The sequence below is a fragment of the Cyprinodon variegatus genome, unplaced genomic scaffold, assembly GCF_000732505.1.
Source record: "Cyprinodon variegatus isolate N-32 unplaced genomic scaffold, C_variegatus-1.0 Scaffold1089, whole genome shotgun sequence".
NCBI lineage: Eukaryota > Metazoa > Chordata > Actinopteri > Cyprinodontiformes > Cyprinodontidae > Cyprinodon > Cyprinodon variegatus.
The window spans coordinates 135,017-154,706 of NW_015151542.1; the positions used below are offsets into that span (position 1 = coordinate 135,017).

Consider the following 19,690-nt stretch of genomic DNA (forward strand, 5'->3'; position numbering starts at 1 on the left):
AAAAAAAAAAAAAAACACTCAATCATATACGTCACATTAAACTTGACTGACTTTTATACAATAGAATAATAAAATAAAATTTATTTTAAATATAAGACAAAAGGAGAAAGAGACGGTTTAGTATAACAGCTCCCCCTGCTGGCCATTACTCGGCACAGCACTGATGATGGGTCTGGGATACAGCCGCCGGCTGGAGACAAGATTCAGCTCAATTACCTTGAAATAAAAACCTGATTATCATTCAAATTGGATGAAATGCATATTTAATTGTAAGTAATCTATTCCAGCTGTAGGATCAAAGGAATTTTGTGGTTTACAAAGAAATTTAATATAAGAAAAGAAAATTATAATTCTACAAGCTGAACAGTTTTTCTAATATTTTTTTATTTAAACCCTTAAAAAATAGAATAACATTAGATTTAATAACACAATCATGTAATCTTTTTATGTTTATCTAATGAACAATGATAGAATAATAACTATTGATTACATTATAATTAGTAAATTTAATAATAATTTATAATATTTTTATTTGGAGCTTATATTGTCTAAACAATGAGGTAAAAAATGCGGCTCTTTATGTATTACTGTACATCTTTGCTTCTATTACATATTTTTTCTATCAGGATAATTAAAGTATAATTTTTTTTCTTGTAAATTCCCTTTTTATTTTCTTGTAAATATGAGACCCATCCTTTATCTAAAAGGGGATAAAAATGTCATAAAAATATTAATGAAATACATTTTTTTAAAGATATTCTGTAACTTTAATGTTCTATCTTTGTCAAACGGGGACAGTATGACATTTAAACCCATATTACCTAATGTTCTGTCTATGATGTTATGTTTAAAAGATTGAACAGATATAAAGATGTGATGTTCAAAGACTTTTTATCGTTCTTTTACATCAGTTGGTTAAGATTCTTCTAAAATGCATCATTGCAAAGTTTGGAAAAATACTGTGTATCACAGAAAACAACAAAAATAAGTCTTCACATAAAAACTATTCCAATTAATTAAGCTGACTATAATTAATTAAGAAATATAGAGATTTTGATGCAGATGTTTCTGGATGAAAATTCACCTTTTATATTGTTGGCCTTGATTTCTTTAACTAGAGTAAATACCTAAAACTCAACATGATGGAGTGTTTAAAATTAATCTTATAACTATTCGCAATCCAACAATATAACTGTATAAAACAAATGTGTTGTTGTTGTTTTTTTATATAAAAGATACAATTTCCAGCAAAGTATATTTTATTAGTTTAGAAAATAGAAATAAAAGGCATCAATGATGGACAGCTGTACATAATTTTGCTATATTAAAAAGGTTGATTGTAGGTTTTATTAATTTTTTCATATTATTTTAATGAGTGTTCTTATTAATCAGGCTAATTTACCAATCAGATCTCAGCTACAGCTGCTCACTGTGTTTAACACTGTATCTGGATCACACCTGCTTCTTTTGTCTCATTTATGCTTCTTTTTTTTTTAGTACTTTTTTTCTTTGTTTGGTTACCCTACTGGATGGAGGCCTGTATGCCCCACCCTGAACTGAGGATTTGGGGAGAGGTGGGGGGTTGACAGCTGGGACCCGAGGCAGACAGAAGGGACACACCCTTCACTGTCAGCCAAAGCACTGAACCATTCATGACAAGGTGAACAATAATGATGTTCTTCTACAGCAGAAAGAAAACCTTATCATTTAAACAAACCAGCCATCAGGTTTATCTTTAGTCTGGGTCTAACTGGTATGTATTCACACCTTTTAAAGACCAGTTAAACTCTTATGATCAGTTATGTTGGAAGAAAATCACACTTTAATTTTCAGAAACAGCAGCATTAGACAAAAAAATCATGGAAACAGAATGGATTTACTGTACTGTTGTGATATAAAAAAAAAGTCTTCCAGAGGAGAAACAACCCAAACATAAGGAATATTAATATATTAAGCTTTTTAAAAACTCTCATGTTTTTTTTTTTGGCAATCCTAAAAATATTTTGCTCATTTTGCAAATAATTTCCTTATAATTACCCTTATTGTTTATTTACCAAAGGGGACGTCTCAAAGCAGATATTTTATATATCTCAAATTGTAACTTAATCATTTCTGCAGCATTAAAAGCTATTGAGTATAACTTTTGATGCATTTCAAACCAAAACAAGTAATTTAAAAGTCAATCAGTTTAGCTTCTTTTCTAACTTGACCTTTATTTTGTTTCTAGACAACAATGCACTTTGATTGCCTCTAGGCCATAATCACGTTCTCCAATGCATTTTTGTTTACTTTTATTGTCTCCTTACTGATTTTAAAGACATTTTTAATGTAATAAGGCCATAATTATATCTCATAATCCAATACAAAATGAAATTTTCAGAAGATCTTAAAAAATGCTTTATTTACATCAAGTGTGAATGTTTTCCTCTGGCTGATCCAGTTGATCCCAATAAAATGTGACAGATTAAGACTAAGAAAGCCAAACTACTCAGAGCTGCCCCCTGCTGGTAATAGATATGTATTGACTGGATATGTTCCTATACAATACAATGGAGATTTCTGCCTTCATTTAACTGCTATCCATGACAAATGAAAGTCAGAAATTATAATGCTATTCATGATAATGCTAAAAAAAAAATTACAGGATGAAAGAAAATGAAAAAACATATCAAATGATGAAACATACATTTTATTTTATTTTTTCATATTTATTATCAAAACTTTAAAACACAAATGGTAAATTATAAAAACACAAATGGGATTCCAAAAAAAAAAAAAAACACAGAGCACTAATAAAGCTGTTTAAAAATAACTTTTACAATCTTTTATTCCCTGAAAAATGCCTCCTCTCCAAGGTTTGGCTAACAGATGTTTATATAGAAAATAAAAACAAACAATGGAGAAAATAATCAACACAAACCAGCACCTCAGAGCCTCCGTAAAGCTGCCTTTTATCACTCATACAGAGGTCAGAGAACATGCATGATACAGAGTCAGATGTGCTGAAAGAAGACCCCAAACCGTCCCTTTAGGTTCGATTGATTTCAGGAGCGCTCAGTAATATTAAGCACCACAGAGTTAAACACACTGGTTGACATTATTTGATCAGATGTAGCACCAATTATCTTTCACAAAATAACACCAGTTGGTTTTGAACACATTTGAACACAAAAAAAAAACACATTAAAATGTGTTAAAAGCACCTTGTTACATCATAAAACAAGCCATTCAAAGAAAATAAAATGAATTTCTATCCTCTTTGACTGATTTCTGCCATACTTTTTAATTTTCAGCAGTCTTGAAGTTAGAAGTAAATCAGAGTTGCTGTATGACACAAATGTTATAATAAAAAAAAACCCTTACTAAAAATAATGTTAATAAGACTCCTTTTTGTTTTGTGCAAATAATTGTTTGTTTTGTCGATACTTTGGAAAACAATCAGTCAGAAGAAATGCTGCAGAAGTTGTGAGATCAGTGTAGATCTATGTGAGATCAATGTAAATTATAATTTCCTTAATGACGCTCGTATGTATAAATGCTCTAATTCGCTTCACATCAATAAAACACACAATGAGAATTTCACATCAAATGACATCATTTGAAAGAAGCATGTTACATAGAAATACTGTGATCATAATCCCCAAAATGTCCAGAGCTGCCATTTTCAGTGATGAACAATTAAAAAACAGCTGTTTGGACCTTTATTGTTTTTCTAAAATTTTGTGATAAATATCTGGAGAGTATTTTTTTTCCTTAGCTGTATGGCTTCATCCATTCAATTCAACAAAAGACAAAACAAAAGGTAAAGCAAAAATCACACAGAAACCAACAAGATACTTAAATCTAACTGAACCAAACATTTTCTCAAAAATCTTTAATAGCTAAAAGAAATAACATTAATATATGAAAATGGAAGCACTCCTTTAAGTTGAAATATAGATTTAATCTGACAAACATGCAGCTTTTGTGTATTAATGCTTTCATATAGGAGAGATGTTTGCTGCATTTTGCAACATGTTAGATGTATATGACCAAATTCTGAAAAATGGTATTGCAGCTTCTGTTGAACTGGTTGCTGTTAAACGTGTTAAACATGTTAACCACACAACCTCTACATCTGTTGATCTCAAATAATTACTCTTAAACACTGTCAGATGATGCAGGAGCTGCCTGTAGCTCCACTACATCAACAAAGTCACCATTTCGGCCCTCTGGAGTCAGTTCTAGATGCTTCAATTTAATTTAAATGTAATAGTTTTCCACAGAGCTGCATGAGCGCCAATTTACATCCAAACTGAACTACTTGCAATACTTTAAAAACCAGAAAAATGTTAAAAGCAAACCAAAACGTGTACCCACCTACTACCTTAATATGTATCCCCACTGCCGACACTGCATGCCTAAAAACCAAGCCCACCTCCCACCAATAAACCCAAATCCACTGAACTCCACGCATAATTAAGTTGTCTTTTAGAAAAGAAAAGAAAACAAAAAGTCTAACTGAATTTTCATTAGTTTTGATACATTTCATTCAGGCTTATAGGCTAAGTATGTAATTCGAAATTAAGATTAAAAGCAATTCAAGGTGCAGTAACACTGAGAAGCAGTTTCAAATAATAGTAAACTTCTAAATTAAAAACCAAATCTTTTTCAAATGATCGCCCTGATAATTGAGAACACGCACATGCATATGTAAAGTGGCCCATTTAGTTTAGTTTAGATGACAAAATACGGCGGATGACAGGATGTTAAGTTCCACTGCAGGATAAAGAGGCTCACTGAAAGCTCCTTTGAAAGTATACAGATGGATCAAACTGTCAGAGGAAACTCTGTAGAAAGACAAAGTACCACCAGGCCAGTCAAGATACACCCCCAACCGACTGGTGCGCCATCCAAGGGAAGGCACGTCTAGTCTGTGGCTGTGATGCAAAACATGGAAACCATCATAGGAACAAACCAAACACCAGGAATCCTTATTATGCCCCATCTTGAAATCCCCCATCTTCCCTTTCTTTAACGCATCCTCATGTGTGACCCCAATGCTTAAAGATCCAGAGACCTCCACCTCCCAGTAATGGCGCCCTGTTAGCGCCTGATTACAAAGCACCTGTTGGTGACGATCAGAGTGTTCTATGGGATGAAGATGAGGCGGATCATCCTCCAACCAAGTCACCTTTCTGTTTCCCTCAGACAGAACCAGGTTCTGGTGGGCTGCATCAGGGCTAAAAGTGAGTTCACAGGCATCTGGGAAAAAAAATATTATTAAAACACAAACTTATAGAAGAAATAAAAATAGTAGAATGTTCATTATGGTCATAATAGAATATATTTATGTACAGAGATTACATACATTTTTTAAAGCCAGCCTTTAATCTGTGAGTCCCAGCATAGCGAAGGCTGTAAAGGTAGAGAGTAACACATTAAATGGATTTAAAGCCAGTTTAAGTTTTTAGTTCTAGTGTTTTCTGACTGATAATTACTTGAGCTTGCTGAGCTTGTACTGTGGATCATCCTTCAGCTCAGACAGCAGCTTAGCTCCAGAATCTCCTGGATGGTTGTAGCTCAGGTCCAGCTCCATCAGGTGGAAGGGGTTGGACCGAAGAGCCAGGACCAGATGTTTGCAGCCATTTTCTGTGACCAAACAACCAGACAGCCTAAAAAAAGTGCATGAAGATGAAAATATTGTGTGGTTTAGAAGAGTATAAAGACAGCCATCATGTTCCATTGCAATTTAAGACTGTTGAAGACATATTCTTTTTCTTACAACATGTAATTAATGACAAAATAATTAAGCACCAAAAATAAGTGAGATACAAATAATAAAACTGCATGTATTGAAAGGTTACGAGTCTACGGAGCAAAGATTACAATATCTGATGAAATGGTTGGTGAACTCAGTTTTGTGGGTTGTTTTTGTGTTTCCTTTTCTCCTCCACCAGGTGGTGACCCGTCCTCTTTGGGCCTCCCTGCACACCTGCAGCTCTTTGGACCACTACCTGAGGACTCTTAAGCTGCTGGCTGCCACTACCTCGACGCCAGAGTGTTTGCCAGTTTGGGGTACTCTAGCCAAGCTGAGTTTTGCTGAGTCAAACTGAGTTTTTGTCTACCTGAGTTTTAATCTTGCTGTTTTTTTGTCATCCTGCAAAACTGGATGTTTTGGACCTTCTCCCCCCTGGAAGGATTCTCTGAGCTCCAAACTGAGCTGAGGATTCGAGCTTATGGTTTCGATCTACTTTTGCCCCAAGGATTGTTTGGGCGTCTCTCTGAGCAGGGGATTCATCTCGACAAGTACCGTTCAAGTACCGCAGGAAAATTAAGTAACAGTCAGCTCCTCCGTTCCTGAAGGAAAAACTGCATCTGGGTAAACCCTGTCCGCCCTCCAACGAGCAAGTCATTCAGAACAACAATTGGATTCAACAAGAGACACCTTTTCCTGGAAACGTGAGTCCTGTTGCCTTAATTCCCTTCTTTAATCAAGAAACACAAATTTCCCACTGAGCCTGAACTAACAGCAGAATCTTCCCCTTCACTTTTCAGTCCCGGTTCGACAGTGTTCAGAGCAGCACTGGACTCCTCTCTACTTGCTCTAAATAAAACCTGTTAAACTTTTCCCTGGTCTCTCTGTTTGGTCTTCTGCATTTGGGTCAGAGCTCTAGATAAAATCATGACACTCTGCAGTATAGGCACACTGAGGATTCAGGGTAAGCTGAGTACGGATATTCTGTTGGCATGGATACCAGTTTTAACTTGATTGGTTTATTTTCTCTATCCTTCTGCTTCAGAAAGTGGCTGTCAACATACATCAGGTCTGCTTTGGACTAGAATCAAACACAAAGGTGTTCCCAAACATCTTTGACTGAGAGAACATGGGGTGACCTCTTTACCACAATGCAGGAAGTCTACAGATACAATATATTGCCAATAGTCATTGTCCAAATGACTTAAGATCGGGTGTTTCAGTCACTTCTATGGCAATATGTCTATAAAATCAAACGCCTAGACATGTAGACTGTTTCTACAAACATTTGTGAAAGAACAGGTCATTTGCAGGAGTTCAGCGAATACCAGCCTGGTTCTGTGATAGGATCCTGCTTTTTAAAGACCCCCTAATCTGGGGTAATAAAATAACGTTTTTTGATGTTTTCTTTTCTTTTTGCTGCTTCTTCTCGCCATATCTGTGCAGAGCTCTTTTTTCTTGCACTGTGTCTGAAAACAGCTGTGCCATTGATCAGGATATGGAGACGGACTGTTAAGTATGAAAATAAGGTGAACACCATTGGTTCTTGGCACTCTGTTTTTAACGTGTGATATTCAAGATCTAAATAGTTCAAGTAAAACATTATCATTTCACTTTACATTTGTTACCTTAGTATCTCCAGTTTGCAGGACTTACTGGAGAGCCCATGACAAAGCTGCTCCACTCCTGAATCCCTCAGGTCATTGTTGCTCAAGTCGAGATCACGCAGAGCTGAGTAGGAGAAGCTAAGAGCATTTGCCAGGTGTTCCATCCAATGGGCTGTTACTTTGCAATTTGCAAGCCTGAGGAAAGGTGTTACAAGATTATTAGTATCAGTATTGATACTGCTAATATCTCAGTGTATCTTAAGGTTACATGGGAGAAATAAGATATGTTATTTTACTTGAGAACCACTTTGGTTTCTCATCTCAAGGCTTAATTAAATGGTTTGGTAAAAACTTTCTCAGTAGTAGATAGTATGCATTTGGATCAGACTTGCTGAATCAAAGAAATGTCTAAAACTGTAGGACTTGAGCCCTAAGGCTCAGTGTTGAGCAAATTTACAACAAACCCAGAATCATACCCACTGACATTTGAAGAATATTGTAAACAACATTAAGACAAGAGATGGGCTTACACTGCTTTTTTGCTGCTCGTCACAGCTGGTATCAATCTCCTTCTACCATCATCTGATGCTTTGTAGCTCTTTAGATCTAGTAATTCCAGATCATTCTTGGACATCTGCAGCATGTAGGCCAAAGCAGAGCAGTGCAAAGGAGCCAGTTCCATGTCTGAATGGTCAGAAAGTTGAAGATATTCCTGAATCTCATCTTTGACCCTGTGATCTCTCATTTCAATCATGGTCTGGAAGATGTTGATACAGCTGTCTGGAGAGAGAGTTTTTCTTCGAATAGATCTCAGGTAAGTTAGGATTTTCCTGTCAATGTCATCCCATTGGTCAAGTGGAGTCAACAGACCCTGGAGGAATCTCTGGTTGGGTTCAACCATTAGGCCAAGAAGAAATCGCAGGAAAAAGTCTAAGTGGCCGTTCCTCTTCTCCAGAACTTTGTCAACGGTCATCTTCAATAAATCAAGTACAGATGGGTCTTTTTCCTCTATAGAAAGGAAATCCTTAAGTTCATTGTTTTTCTTGTTTTTCAAACACTCATAGACATGTAGAGCGGCAAAGAACTCTTGAAGAGTAAGATGGACAAAGAAAAAGACCTTTCTCTGGGAGAAGACTTCCTCTTCCCGGAGAACAGTGTTGCATAAACCGGAGTAGATTGATGCTTCTGCAACGTCAATGCCACAGTCTTCCAGGTCTTCTTCATAGAAGATGAGTTTGTTTTCTAAAAGCTGGACAAATGCAAGCTTTCCAAGTTTCAGAAGGAACTCTCTATGAGTCTTTAGGAGCTTCTCTCTGTTTTTCTCTGGGTTCCGATCATATTTTCTGCTTCTACGTTTTGTCTGTGCAAACACAAAATGTGACATCAACTCTGTCAGAGTTTGGGGAACTTGTGTTTCTTCATTTTTGCCAAAGACTTCTTCAAATAAGACAGCGGTAATCCAACAGAATACTGGGATCTGGCACATGTTGTCAAGGTTTTGTGACGACTGAATATATGATGTTATTCTGTTAGCGACAGAATTATCCCTAAATCTCCTTTGAAAATATTCACCTTTCTGAGCATCAGTGAACCCTCTTATCTCTGTCACCATGTCAATGTACTCTGCAGGGATCTGACTGGCTGCTGCTGGACGGGAAGTTATCCAGACGTTTGCATCAGGAAGGAGGTTACCCTTGATGAGGTTTACAAGAAGGTTACCTACAGATGTGACATCACTTAGAGAAGTTACTTTGGTTGAGGAACCAAAGTCCAGCTGGTGTTTGATCTCATCTAGACCATCGAGGATCACTATAACCTTTGCTTTGGCATATTCTTGATGATCTTTTAAGGGTTGTAGTTCTGGGTGAAACTCAGTCAGCAGCTCATGGAGGCTTTTTTCTCCTGTAATCAAGTTCAATTCTCTGAAGGCAAGGCAGAGAATAAAATCAGTCTCTTGGTTTGCTTCCCTTTCAGCCCAGTCAAGGATAAACTTTTGGACTGCAAATGATTTTCCAATACCAGCAACTCCCTTTGTAAGGACTGTTCTGTGTGGTTTCTGTTGTTCAGGCATCAGTTTGAAGATCTCATTAAGATTGACTAAACAATCAGATGAGGGTTGACCTCTCCGAGCATGTTTGAGCCGTTTGTATTCATGTTCTTCATTTTGTTTATCATTCTCTCCTGTGGTGATGAACAGTGTTGTGTAGATGCTTTTAAGGGGATTGCGCTGATCACCGTTGCCTTCTGATGTTAATGTGAATTTATTTTTCAATGCATTTTGGAGATTTCTCTTTGCTTCCAAAATGACATTGTTTCCTGAAATCAAATGCAGATCACATGAGTTTTAAACAAAGGAAAAAATGTCCTAAAATACAACCGCTGGTGAATATTCCCAGTCATCCAGGTCATAGCCATTCCAAAAAAAAAAAAAAATATCCACAGGACTTTTTTCCCCCCAAGTTTAAAGATGTTTTGCCTCCCATCCAGGAAGCTTTTTCGATTCAAAATGTCTGGATTAGCGCTGAGTTATAAGCGTAGACCAAAAACAAAGCCTTGATATAGCTTAGAAAACATGCAAATTGAATTTGAAGAACAGGTCCGCCCCTTATGAATGAGGAGTCGTTGAGGTCTTTGTTAGCCTGCAATACCCCATACTGGCCTGTGCCTCTGAAAAGGGGGGAGTCGTTAGCGGCATTTTATGCCTGGCTGACCAGGCGAGATGTCTTAGTTCTCTGCATGGCAATGAGGATTATGATGGCTGGAAGGAATAAACTCCATCGCTGTGTCGTAGGTTTTTGAGAGCTGAAACCTGAGTCCACCCCCTCTGTGTAGGTTCAATTAGAAAAGCTTCCTGGATGGGAAGCGAAACATCTTCAGACTTGGAAAACAAAGTCCAGTGGTTTGGGTTTTTTTTTTTTACTTTTTTTTTTTTTGGAATTTTTTTTTTTTTTTGGTTTTTTTTTTTTTCTTTTTTTTTTTGGAATGACTAAAATACAACCGTTTCAGGAAAGCAATGAACTTTCAACTAAGCCCAAAGCCCGCTTAAGGATACACATTAAGTGAACGAAATGAAGTAATCATTAGGATCACTATTCAGCATTAAATAAATAATATTCATGGATATATTATCAGACAGCACCAAGTTATGAATTTCCATGTGATAATATCAGATGACAACAACTTAATGAAAATCGGAGAAGGACAAGAAGCAAGCAAATACCCTCAGAACTCGGCTACTACAACAGTATCAAAGCCTGACTCATGCTCTGTGTAAATATAACTCCAAGTATTTTATATTGCAAGAACATTTTTGACCCTGATCTTGGTCTGTGGGTGTTGCAGATGTATGAATTATCTCAACAAACAGTTTTTTTGTTTTTTTAAATCATTTCAAAATTAAACAAGTGTATTAGAGTTTCATTAATCACAAATCTAAAACATGTACACGTTACTGATAAAAGTATTAAACTGGGCCTGTGTGCTTTCTGCCTATAAAAAAAAAACTTTGAATATTTTTCTTTGGTATTGCTTATACAGTAAAACATTCAATGAATTCTAATATAAGTCTGTAATTGGCTTTTTAAACTTACCTGTGTCTTTATCTGTGTCTTTTGATAATTTCTCACCACACTTCAAGCAGAAGGAACTTTTCGGTGATTCAACCTGTTCCAATACCAAAGTGCCACAATGCCCACATGACAGGTGTCCACACATAGAGTTCGCTGAATCTGTTAGTGGCTCTTTAGATAATGCACAGCCTGTAAGCTCTTCCCTGGGTTTCTCACTGTAAAAAAAAAAAAAAGCAGGAATGGCCAGATCAGTAGAAGATTTATATTACTTTTAAGTTATTATTGTAGTTATGATTGAAAATGTAAAACAAAATGCTTATATCATTAATCAGCATTTCCTTTACTTAAATCTGTGCTTTAGTTAAATAATGTTTAAATATTACCTTTTTTCTTTTTTGACTGTGTCGTGCATTTTTACAAAGTAAAATTATATTCTAAACCAAAATAAGCACTATTTTTACTATTCTATTCCTGGTGGGGTTCATAATTATCTCCAAACCTCCTGTTTGCCCTTGTTTCTTTAGTCCCCTGGTTTAAATTAAAAAAGAGTCATACATGACAGACTTATGCATTTAAAATAATCTTTAATAATCTTAAAATTCAAGAATTGAAAACACGTTTCTGTAACACCTAAGTATTCTTTCTTAAAGAAAAGTCAAAAATCTTCATCACCTTTGCACCATTGTGTAGCAGAGGAGTATAAATTGTATCTTGCACATGTGTATTTTTTAATCACTTGTTTTCCTAAAGTTGAATACATAGATATGATAACATACAGAAAGGATTTATTGTTTTTTCACAAACTTTCCTGAACTATTACATTTTACATGTCAATAAAAAAGGACATTTAAAAATGTTCCTCTTTGTGCGTTTAAAACTTAGGAACTCTAAGGTGAAACATAACATTACAGACTGCTGCTAAATTCTCACTATGCAAAACTTTTGAATGAGCTTGGGAAGGCCGTCATGTTTTGAGAAACCCCAAGAAGCATTGAAATAGTATTCCACTTTGGTTTGTCTAGGAGCATTCCTGTCAGAAGGTGACATCTTTTGCCTGAATTAAAAACGATTATATCTTTAAAACTAAAGCAGTAAAATCTAAAGCCTTAACTGCACATATCTGCACAAGCAACCCCCTAAAAAACTAAACCTGCTTTCGCAAATTCCCCCTAAAATTCATATTTTCAACTTCTGTGGTTACTGCTCAGCTCTCACCGCATGCTGATTGATGGCACTGTGATGTTGTCAAGCAGCGGTACCACGAAGAGAGAGCGGATTGGGGAATCCTCTCATCGTATCGATGTCACTGTTGGCCCTGTGGCTGCTCTTGCCCCTGTAGTTTGCATTGGGATGCCATGTAAATCCACTGTCCTTGCCAAGGACCTCGTGCTCAGTGTTAAAGCACCCTAAGAGTTGGAAGTAAAAACTATGCTATTTAGCACACACTGACAAGTTTCTTAACTACGGTAGTTCATTTCATTGTTTCCCTGTTACACTAACGTGACATTTTTCTTGGTACTTTTATCATGGTCCTTATTTCAGTTTTCTTTTAATCAGCAATTTCAATTTTACACTTGTTTTCTCTATTAGCTTTTACTTACCTTTTTAACCTGCCTTCCCTGAAGTCAAATGGCAAAAACATGGAAGTGGCGCTCTTAAGAGAGACACGGCTTGGGCTTGTTGAGCTCTCAGCATCCTTCTGAGGACTAGAAACAGATTTTATTTTCATCTTACTCACGCACAGATTAAAATTAAGCAACAGGAGCAGAATCATACATTTCTTGCTAAACACACATGACAACTCTAAATCTGTTCTAGAAAAATATGTGCTGGCATGGTAAAGCACATTAATCAATTATTACCAAACTGTTGACTCTGAGGACACATTAGTGGCCGTGCTCTCTGTTGCAGACGTCTTTCGCCTCTTCTTGTCAGACATTGTTGATGCTGCAGACACAAGGAAAACTATATGTTTGTCTTTTGTTTGGAACCATATTTTAATGCAGGTTTGGAAAGAAATACATGTTGTAAAGGATTGCTTTAGTAAAGCTTTGATAATATGAATTATAATTGTGCCTGTCTGTGTATGTGCACTGCAGTGCACAGACTCTGCTACACTGCAGTAGAGCCATACACCCCCTAGGCCCGAAGATGGACGCTTGGTGATGACATGAGGCTGACAAAAAGGCACTTTCTTTCAAGTCGACTTTAAACCAACTGAGGGCTATTGAAACTTTGTGATGAAAGTTGGTGGGGACATTCTAAGCTGGCAGTTGATGGAAGCTACAGTTAGTCAACACAAACATTTTCAATAGGGTTTGTATTTTCCAAAAGTGAGCTTTAACATTTATTATTGAATGCTTTTCTATTGTTGAGAACACAAAAGAACCAAAATACACTAATATTTATTTCATTCTGAAAAACTCACAAGAAGAGAAAAAACAATTAGAAGAAATTATTGATGCAATTATTTGGTCTTTGGCGCTCAGACCTCAGCAGAAAACATAGAGCTGCATTTTGATAGATATGCATGAACAGGAGCAATGAATAGGACTCTCCCCCCTCCAGGCCTGAAACTGGTGGTGGAGTGGAGATAGAGGAAGTTGGTCAGTCTGTAGACTGCTGGTTAGAGAGACGGTCTGCTGAGCTTTATGGGGAGATCCAGTGGACTGCGTGGGCTGATTCTAGAGCTTCACTCAGGTACCTAGAAGATGGAAGTCCAGTTTGGATAACACGGGTTGAGAGGACCTGTCCATGATGAGCAAGCATGAAGCGATAGTGGAGAGGAAAAACTCCCCATTGGGGAGAAACCTCTGGCAGAACCAGCTTCAACATGGCGGTTTTCTGCCAGACCAGTAGAAATGAAACCCGGAACTCAGTAAGAGTCTGGGAGCAAGGAAACTCCAAAGAAGCTTTAGTTACAATGGAGGAGGGGCTGGAGGTGGGTTGAACGGGGTCATCGGAATGAAGTCACACAGCTCAACCACCACCTCCGCACTAGGTAGAAGACGAGTTGTGGATGGGAGGCCTTTTATGACAAACTTTGGATGCCGATCGGCTTCCAGTGTGGTTCAAAACTGATTGGCTGTGTCGCACATGGACGTAGGTGAGCAATCAGTTTCTTCAATTGAACTTCTGCCTAGGCTTGATATCTATGGGTAGTTAGACAATAATGTATTCAAAAAAAGGACGAATAACAACTGATTCGATGCCAAAAGCAATATATCATGTTTTCCTAATATGTACGCACTTCAGTTTCATTCATCCATCCATCAATCCTTCCAGAAAAATGGGGATTGATTGATGTTTTGAGGATGTTTTGCCTTTCAGCTACATCAGTGAATATCCGCATAATCAAATTCAGAAATTTGTCCCACATATTAGCTCCTTTCTAGATTTTTCAGTCCACACCTGCTCCCGATTAACAAAATTGTTCCACTCTTTGTTCTGTCACCCCTATATATAATTCTCCGATGCATTGCTGTATTTGCTTCATCAGGGCCCTGTCACACCTTGTCAATTTAGACAGCGTATGCCTGACATCCCAGAATCTTCTAAAACGCTGGCATAAGCTGAAGTTTCTATGTATTTTTTCAGTTTCTGGCGTACACATAGCGTATTCATAACGAGTCCAGAAGTTATGTCCAACAACAGCCTAACTTATGCATAATGCACAGCAGGGTTATGCACATGAAATGTCACAAGCCAGTGTCCTGAGGGGGGCAGCAATGCACCCAGAAGTGCCATGGCCTGCATAAAAAGATTGATTTCATCATTGTACTAACCTATTTGCTGTTAACAACCTACTTACACCTATCGTATGTCAATGATCACATAACTTACCTGTAACTTATGTCCCACACATGAGCATATGCTGGCATTTTTGGGAAATTTTGAGCATGTTTAAAATTTTTTGATGTACTCTCTGTAAGTCAACTTGTGCCAGTGTGTTTCAGTGTGCTTCAGCTTTCTCAAAACGTATACAAAACTGACCCATAGTTTATCCTATGTAGTGTCTCCTAGTTTTGGTTCCTGAGTTCCATTCCTGAAATTTTGTAAATTTTTCCTTACCATCAAAACTGCACGAAACCATTTCTACTTTTGGCTCTTCTACAAAGCTCCACAGAAAGTGAAAGCTATGCCAAAGAGGCTAACCTAGTTCCAATAAAATGTAGATCAACAGTTTCAAATAATGCACTAAGCTCCTTTCAGTAGCACCCTCCTTAAAAGGTGTGTTTGCTTATCATTGGCTGAGTTATTGGAAATTATGCTTTCTAAACGTACAGTATCTTCAACCAAGAATGTAACTAATGTTTGCTTTGTGTTTAAAGAGTTTTAAAAGAAAAAAAATAATTCAAAAAGTGTTCAAACATCAAGGCAATATCAGTTACAGATAACTTAGAAATGTTTAGACCCTTAGTGATGATCAAGTCCGAAATATGACCTCATTTGCAAGTTTCTGTTTAACCAATTCTAATATTATCACATCATTCTGTAGCATCTCTGTCTTCAGGATTGTTGATGTTAAAGCTTAAGTCTCCAACAACAATAAAATACTAAAATCAACACATTTCACAGATAAAATGTATTTAAAATAACTGAACAAGTTTGTTTTGGACTTTGGAGTGGTGTTTGAAGAGGATGTGAGGTTAGTTGTGTCTCAATCTTGAATATCTTTCTTATTCTGTTACAGAATTGGTATCGTATTAAAAAGTAAATTTTAAATCATGCGTCATATTTTCTTTTTTTTTTAAGTTGTGTGTCACAACAAAAATGTAAGATTATTAAATTTTGAATAGTTGTTTCCTTGTTAGCTGCTGTTCTGCTTTTTTATTAAGGGGACCTTTAATGACACATATACGGACGGTATATGTGTCATTGCCACATATACCGTCCGTTAAGCCATCTGCTTCCTTTTTATATATAAAGGAAGTAAAACTGAGAACTTTTACTCAACAATAGTATAGGGAAAGATTGGACCATGGTATACCTTTCTTGTCCAAAGAAATCTACATTAAGCTCCTTGTGACCCTGAAGCGTTAGTGCTGAGGGAGGAGTGTGATAATAGATTGGATTATCAACTGCTATTAGAAGCATATAGTTGATTTATATAGAGGACTGGACAGTAGTTTTTTAAAAATAAATATTAGCAGTTACTCACCAGTGGTATTGTTAAATAGTCTTGATGATAATATGGCCTTGTGTTGTTCTGTTGATGATAATCTAACAATAGAAAAACAATTGGGATTAATTTTTTTCCGCTTGCGGCTAATTCTTAATTCAGGTATTTCTGGGGATATGATATAAAACATTTGTTCACTGTTTGGAAATCTCAATTCTATTTATTTAATAAAAATGACCCTCATCTAAAGATCTCAAAATAAGTGTAAACTGGAAAAAGCAGCCAGAAAAAAATCTGTCAGATAAGACGTTAACCCTAGTTGAATTTGAAATTAATTTCAAGAATATTTTTAAGATATCTGAACTCATTTTGCTTTCCTTCTTTAAAACAGGTCCAAGGTGAAATTTAGTTTTGCTTACAGCCTTACTTAGTTATTGGCCAGCCACTGGGTCCGCTTGAATTGTTAAAATAAAATGCACATCGTTATACTCTTGGGTCTTTAGCACAGGATCAGTCTTGAAAATAGCTTTAACTTGTTGGCAAAATCTGTAAAATGTGTAAAAAGGTGCTTTCACTATTGTTTTATTGTCCTTTCATACTGCATCCAACTTTCAAATTCTGTCCAATAAACAAATTTTTTCATAAGTGAGTATTAGTTATGCATCTGAAGGATGATCAGTTAAACACAATGCATTAATGTCAGATTGGAGCTGCATAAGAAAAGGCTATCAACTAAAATCAGTCTTTAAAAAAATGCAGTTCAAACAGAAGGGTAGTCACATGAAACACTGTTATTTATTTTCTATTTTCGTATTTTTAATCAAATAAATGTTAGTTTGCAAGACAGGCATTTATACAAATACAGAAACTAAATTCAGAAACAAAACTATCAATCTATTGTTTCATTTCTTACAATCAACTTTATTTAATTTATACGGAGCCCCTAAAGGGACATGGAGGGAAAAAATAAACTTTTGCGAGATCCCGCAATAGTTTTGCGAGATGTCGCAAAAGTATTGCGAGATCTTGCAAAACTATTGCAGGATCTCGCAAAAGTTCTTTTTTTCCCCTCCATGTCCCTTTAGGGGCTCCGTAAGTTTAGACCAAGCCACTGACTTAACGCAGCAAAAATGTTTTCATGTATCAAAAAAAAAGTCTCTCTTTGAGATAAAATTTTAATATGTTGATGATCGACACCAATTTAGGAGCAGTTTCATTACTTGTGAACAACAAAGAAAAAATCCAATCATTGAAAAAAACGACAATAGAAAGGATACAAAGTAAGAAAAAATAGGATGAACTGTTCAAAACATACTTACATGGTTAAAATATGTTTTAGCTGCTTCTTCCTTTTATTTCCTTTAATAATAAATAATTCATATCAGCCTCAGGTCCGTCAGTGATCATCCCTCTATGAGCCACGAGGTTTGCATGCTGCAACTTTGTTGAATGAGCAAAAAAACTGGTTCAGCTTGATATCCTGTATATGGCGACCACACAAACACAGATGTCTTTACTAAGCAGAGCAGATGGATGGGGTGGGTGGGGTCAAACCCGAACAGATGCAACTTTTTTTGGCCCCATTTCTACTGATCAGTGTAAATATCCAAAACAGGGAAAACGTTTCTGTCTTCCAGGCTGTTCTTTTAAACTGCAAGCATTTTCTTTACTTCTATTCATCTTGGACTCTTTCAAAATAATAAAGTGTAACCTGAGAAATTATTTAATCTTTTATGCCATGTCAGTTTGAATTTGAATAAAACTTAATCCTTTGTTTGAACACAAACCAGATAAGCAGGTGTAGTTGGGTTTATCAACAGACCGTTAAAGTCAGACTTAATCTTTGCTCTCAGACTAAAGACTTTAATTCTATTTACAAAAGATCCTTTCAGAGAAAAAAATCTGGTGATTTTTAACTAGTATTAAACAGGAACTGGTTGTCCATTTCAACAGTTTGGTTCACCTAAAGTTATAAAGTAAATAGTTAATGAAAAGAAACACAATGGAAACACAGCCAACAGATGTTTCCTCCTGGGCTTTATGGAGCTGCAGATGCAAATTATGTTAATTTAGGCGACTCATCCTGAAAGTTGTACTGATAGAGGAAAGTCTCATCCAATGATCCTTAGAGATATTCTAACTGATCCCCAGTTATTAGAGACCTGAGCTGAGAAACAGCAGACTAACTGAGTAACAGAGGCAACATAAATCTATCTCAGTGGTGATACATTTTTATTGTGTGCCTATTAGGTTAATAAAGTAAAATGTATGAAGAAAAACTTTTCAACAAATATTGAACCTGCTTTAATTAATGCACTTTTTCCTCACACAGTAGCAGACAATTATTAATTTGTTTATATACTTATTTAAAAAGAAATACATTCCCAATTTCCTTGAAGACATAAGAAGGAAACTAATTTTATTTTTATTATATTTGTCCTCTTTCTGAATCTTCTGATACAGAGGAAAGCTGTTTATGTATGTTAGAAAGATTCATCTTAGATTTTTTACAGTGAGCGCAACATTACACCATATTTTAATAAAACATATCATATATGGTTTAAATGGTGAATGCTGGCATAATTATATGACTGCTTTAAACATAAAAATAAAGGGTTTTAGCAAGTTTATTTCAATAGCACATTTATTTCTATAGCATATTTCAGTTACAAGACAATTCAAAGTGCTGTACATGAATGAAGCTTAAGAAAAGAAAACAGAAAGTAGATTACGGTAGCAAATGGAGATAAAGAAAAGTTGGTTTCAAGGATTCATGTCTTTATGTTTTGGGTTTATAGCCAATGTTAACCTCCAAAAGTCAGTAGTCTATCCAGCTATGCGGAAACAAGTAAATTGAAGGTTTTCATCTTTACATTTATTTTATTTTATTTTAAACAAGGTTCAATCAGGCTGATGTTTGATTCTTTGTTATGAACACATAACCACCACTTCAGCTTAGAAAACTGTTTATGCTGCAGTAAGCAAGCATCATTGAGTATACAGTATTACAGGCCTAGAAACCTCAACTACATGACAGATGAATAATAAGCAAACATTTATGTGACAGTTCTTCCTTATCTGTCTTACATACAGTAAATTGTGATAAAGATACAGAGCGATTGCATTATATGCCAAACTCCACCACTTCCTGAACTTAAGCTAGCTACTTAGTTCCCTGTCTTTTATTAGTGGAAAGACTGATTAATCCAAGTGTGTCTGGCTAATATCATCATGGTTACTGAGGTCAGACACACCTGGATTAATCAGCTTGACCAGTAATGAAAAACAGGAAACTAAGTAGCTAGCTGAAGTGCAGGAAGTAGTGAAGTAGTGAATATACCCCATCTGTTGTGCAGCCCTAACCAACTAGAGGATGCATGTTTGATCCATGGTCTAATAATAAAATGAAACAGAACCACTGTGTTAGAGGCTGGAACAAAGATAAACTAAATGTTTAGGAAACAGGATGCTCTACTTGTTTCACCAAAGTGTTTAAACAAATACTGCTTGTAAAATCTTATCAATTACTGATTATTATTTCATAAGGAGCACAAATAAAACATCAAACTTATTTACAGTCAAAAAAATTTACTGGTTTGACAAAACAGTTGTACTTTCATTCTCCCATTTGGAGGCTTTTTGGAGCATCCAGGTC

General features: G+C 36.1%; 1 protein-coding gene across 1 annotated transcript; it reads right to left on the minus strand.

The window, feature by feature from the left end:
* Positions 1-4,091: 4,091 nt before the first annotated feature.
* LOC107101377 (protein NLRC3-like) lies at positions 4,092-17,470 on the minus strand. The gene is made up of 9 exons (XM_015400265.1): positions 17,355-17,470; positions 12,776-12,860; positions 12,515-12,619; positions 10,935-11,128; positions 7,875-9,660; positions 7,366-7,539; positions 5,481-5,654; positions 5,351-5,397; positions 4,092-5,244 (listed from the first exon to the last, which is right to left on the minus strand). Exons 2-9 carry the CDS (start codon positions 12,850-12,852, stop codon positions 4,712-4,714), a joined length of 3,090 nt encoding a protein of 1,029 aa, XP_015255751.1. The 5' UTR covers positions 12,853-12,860; positions 17,355-17,470; the 3' UTR covers positions 4,092-4,711.
* Between the last annotated feature and the right edge of the window lie 2,220 nt (positions 17,471-19,690).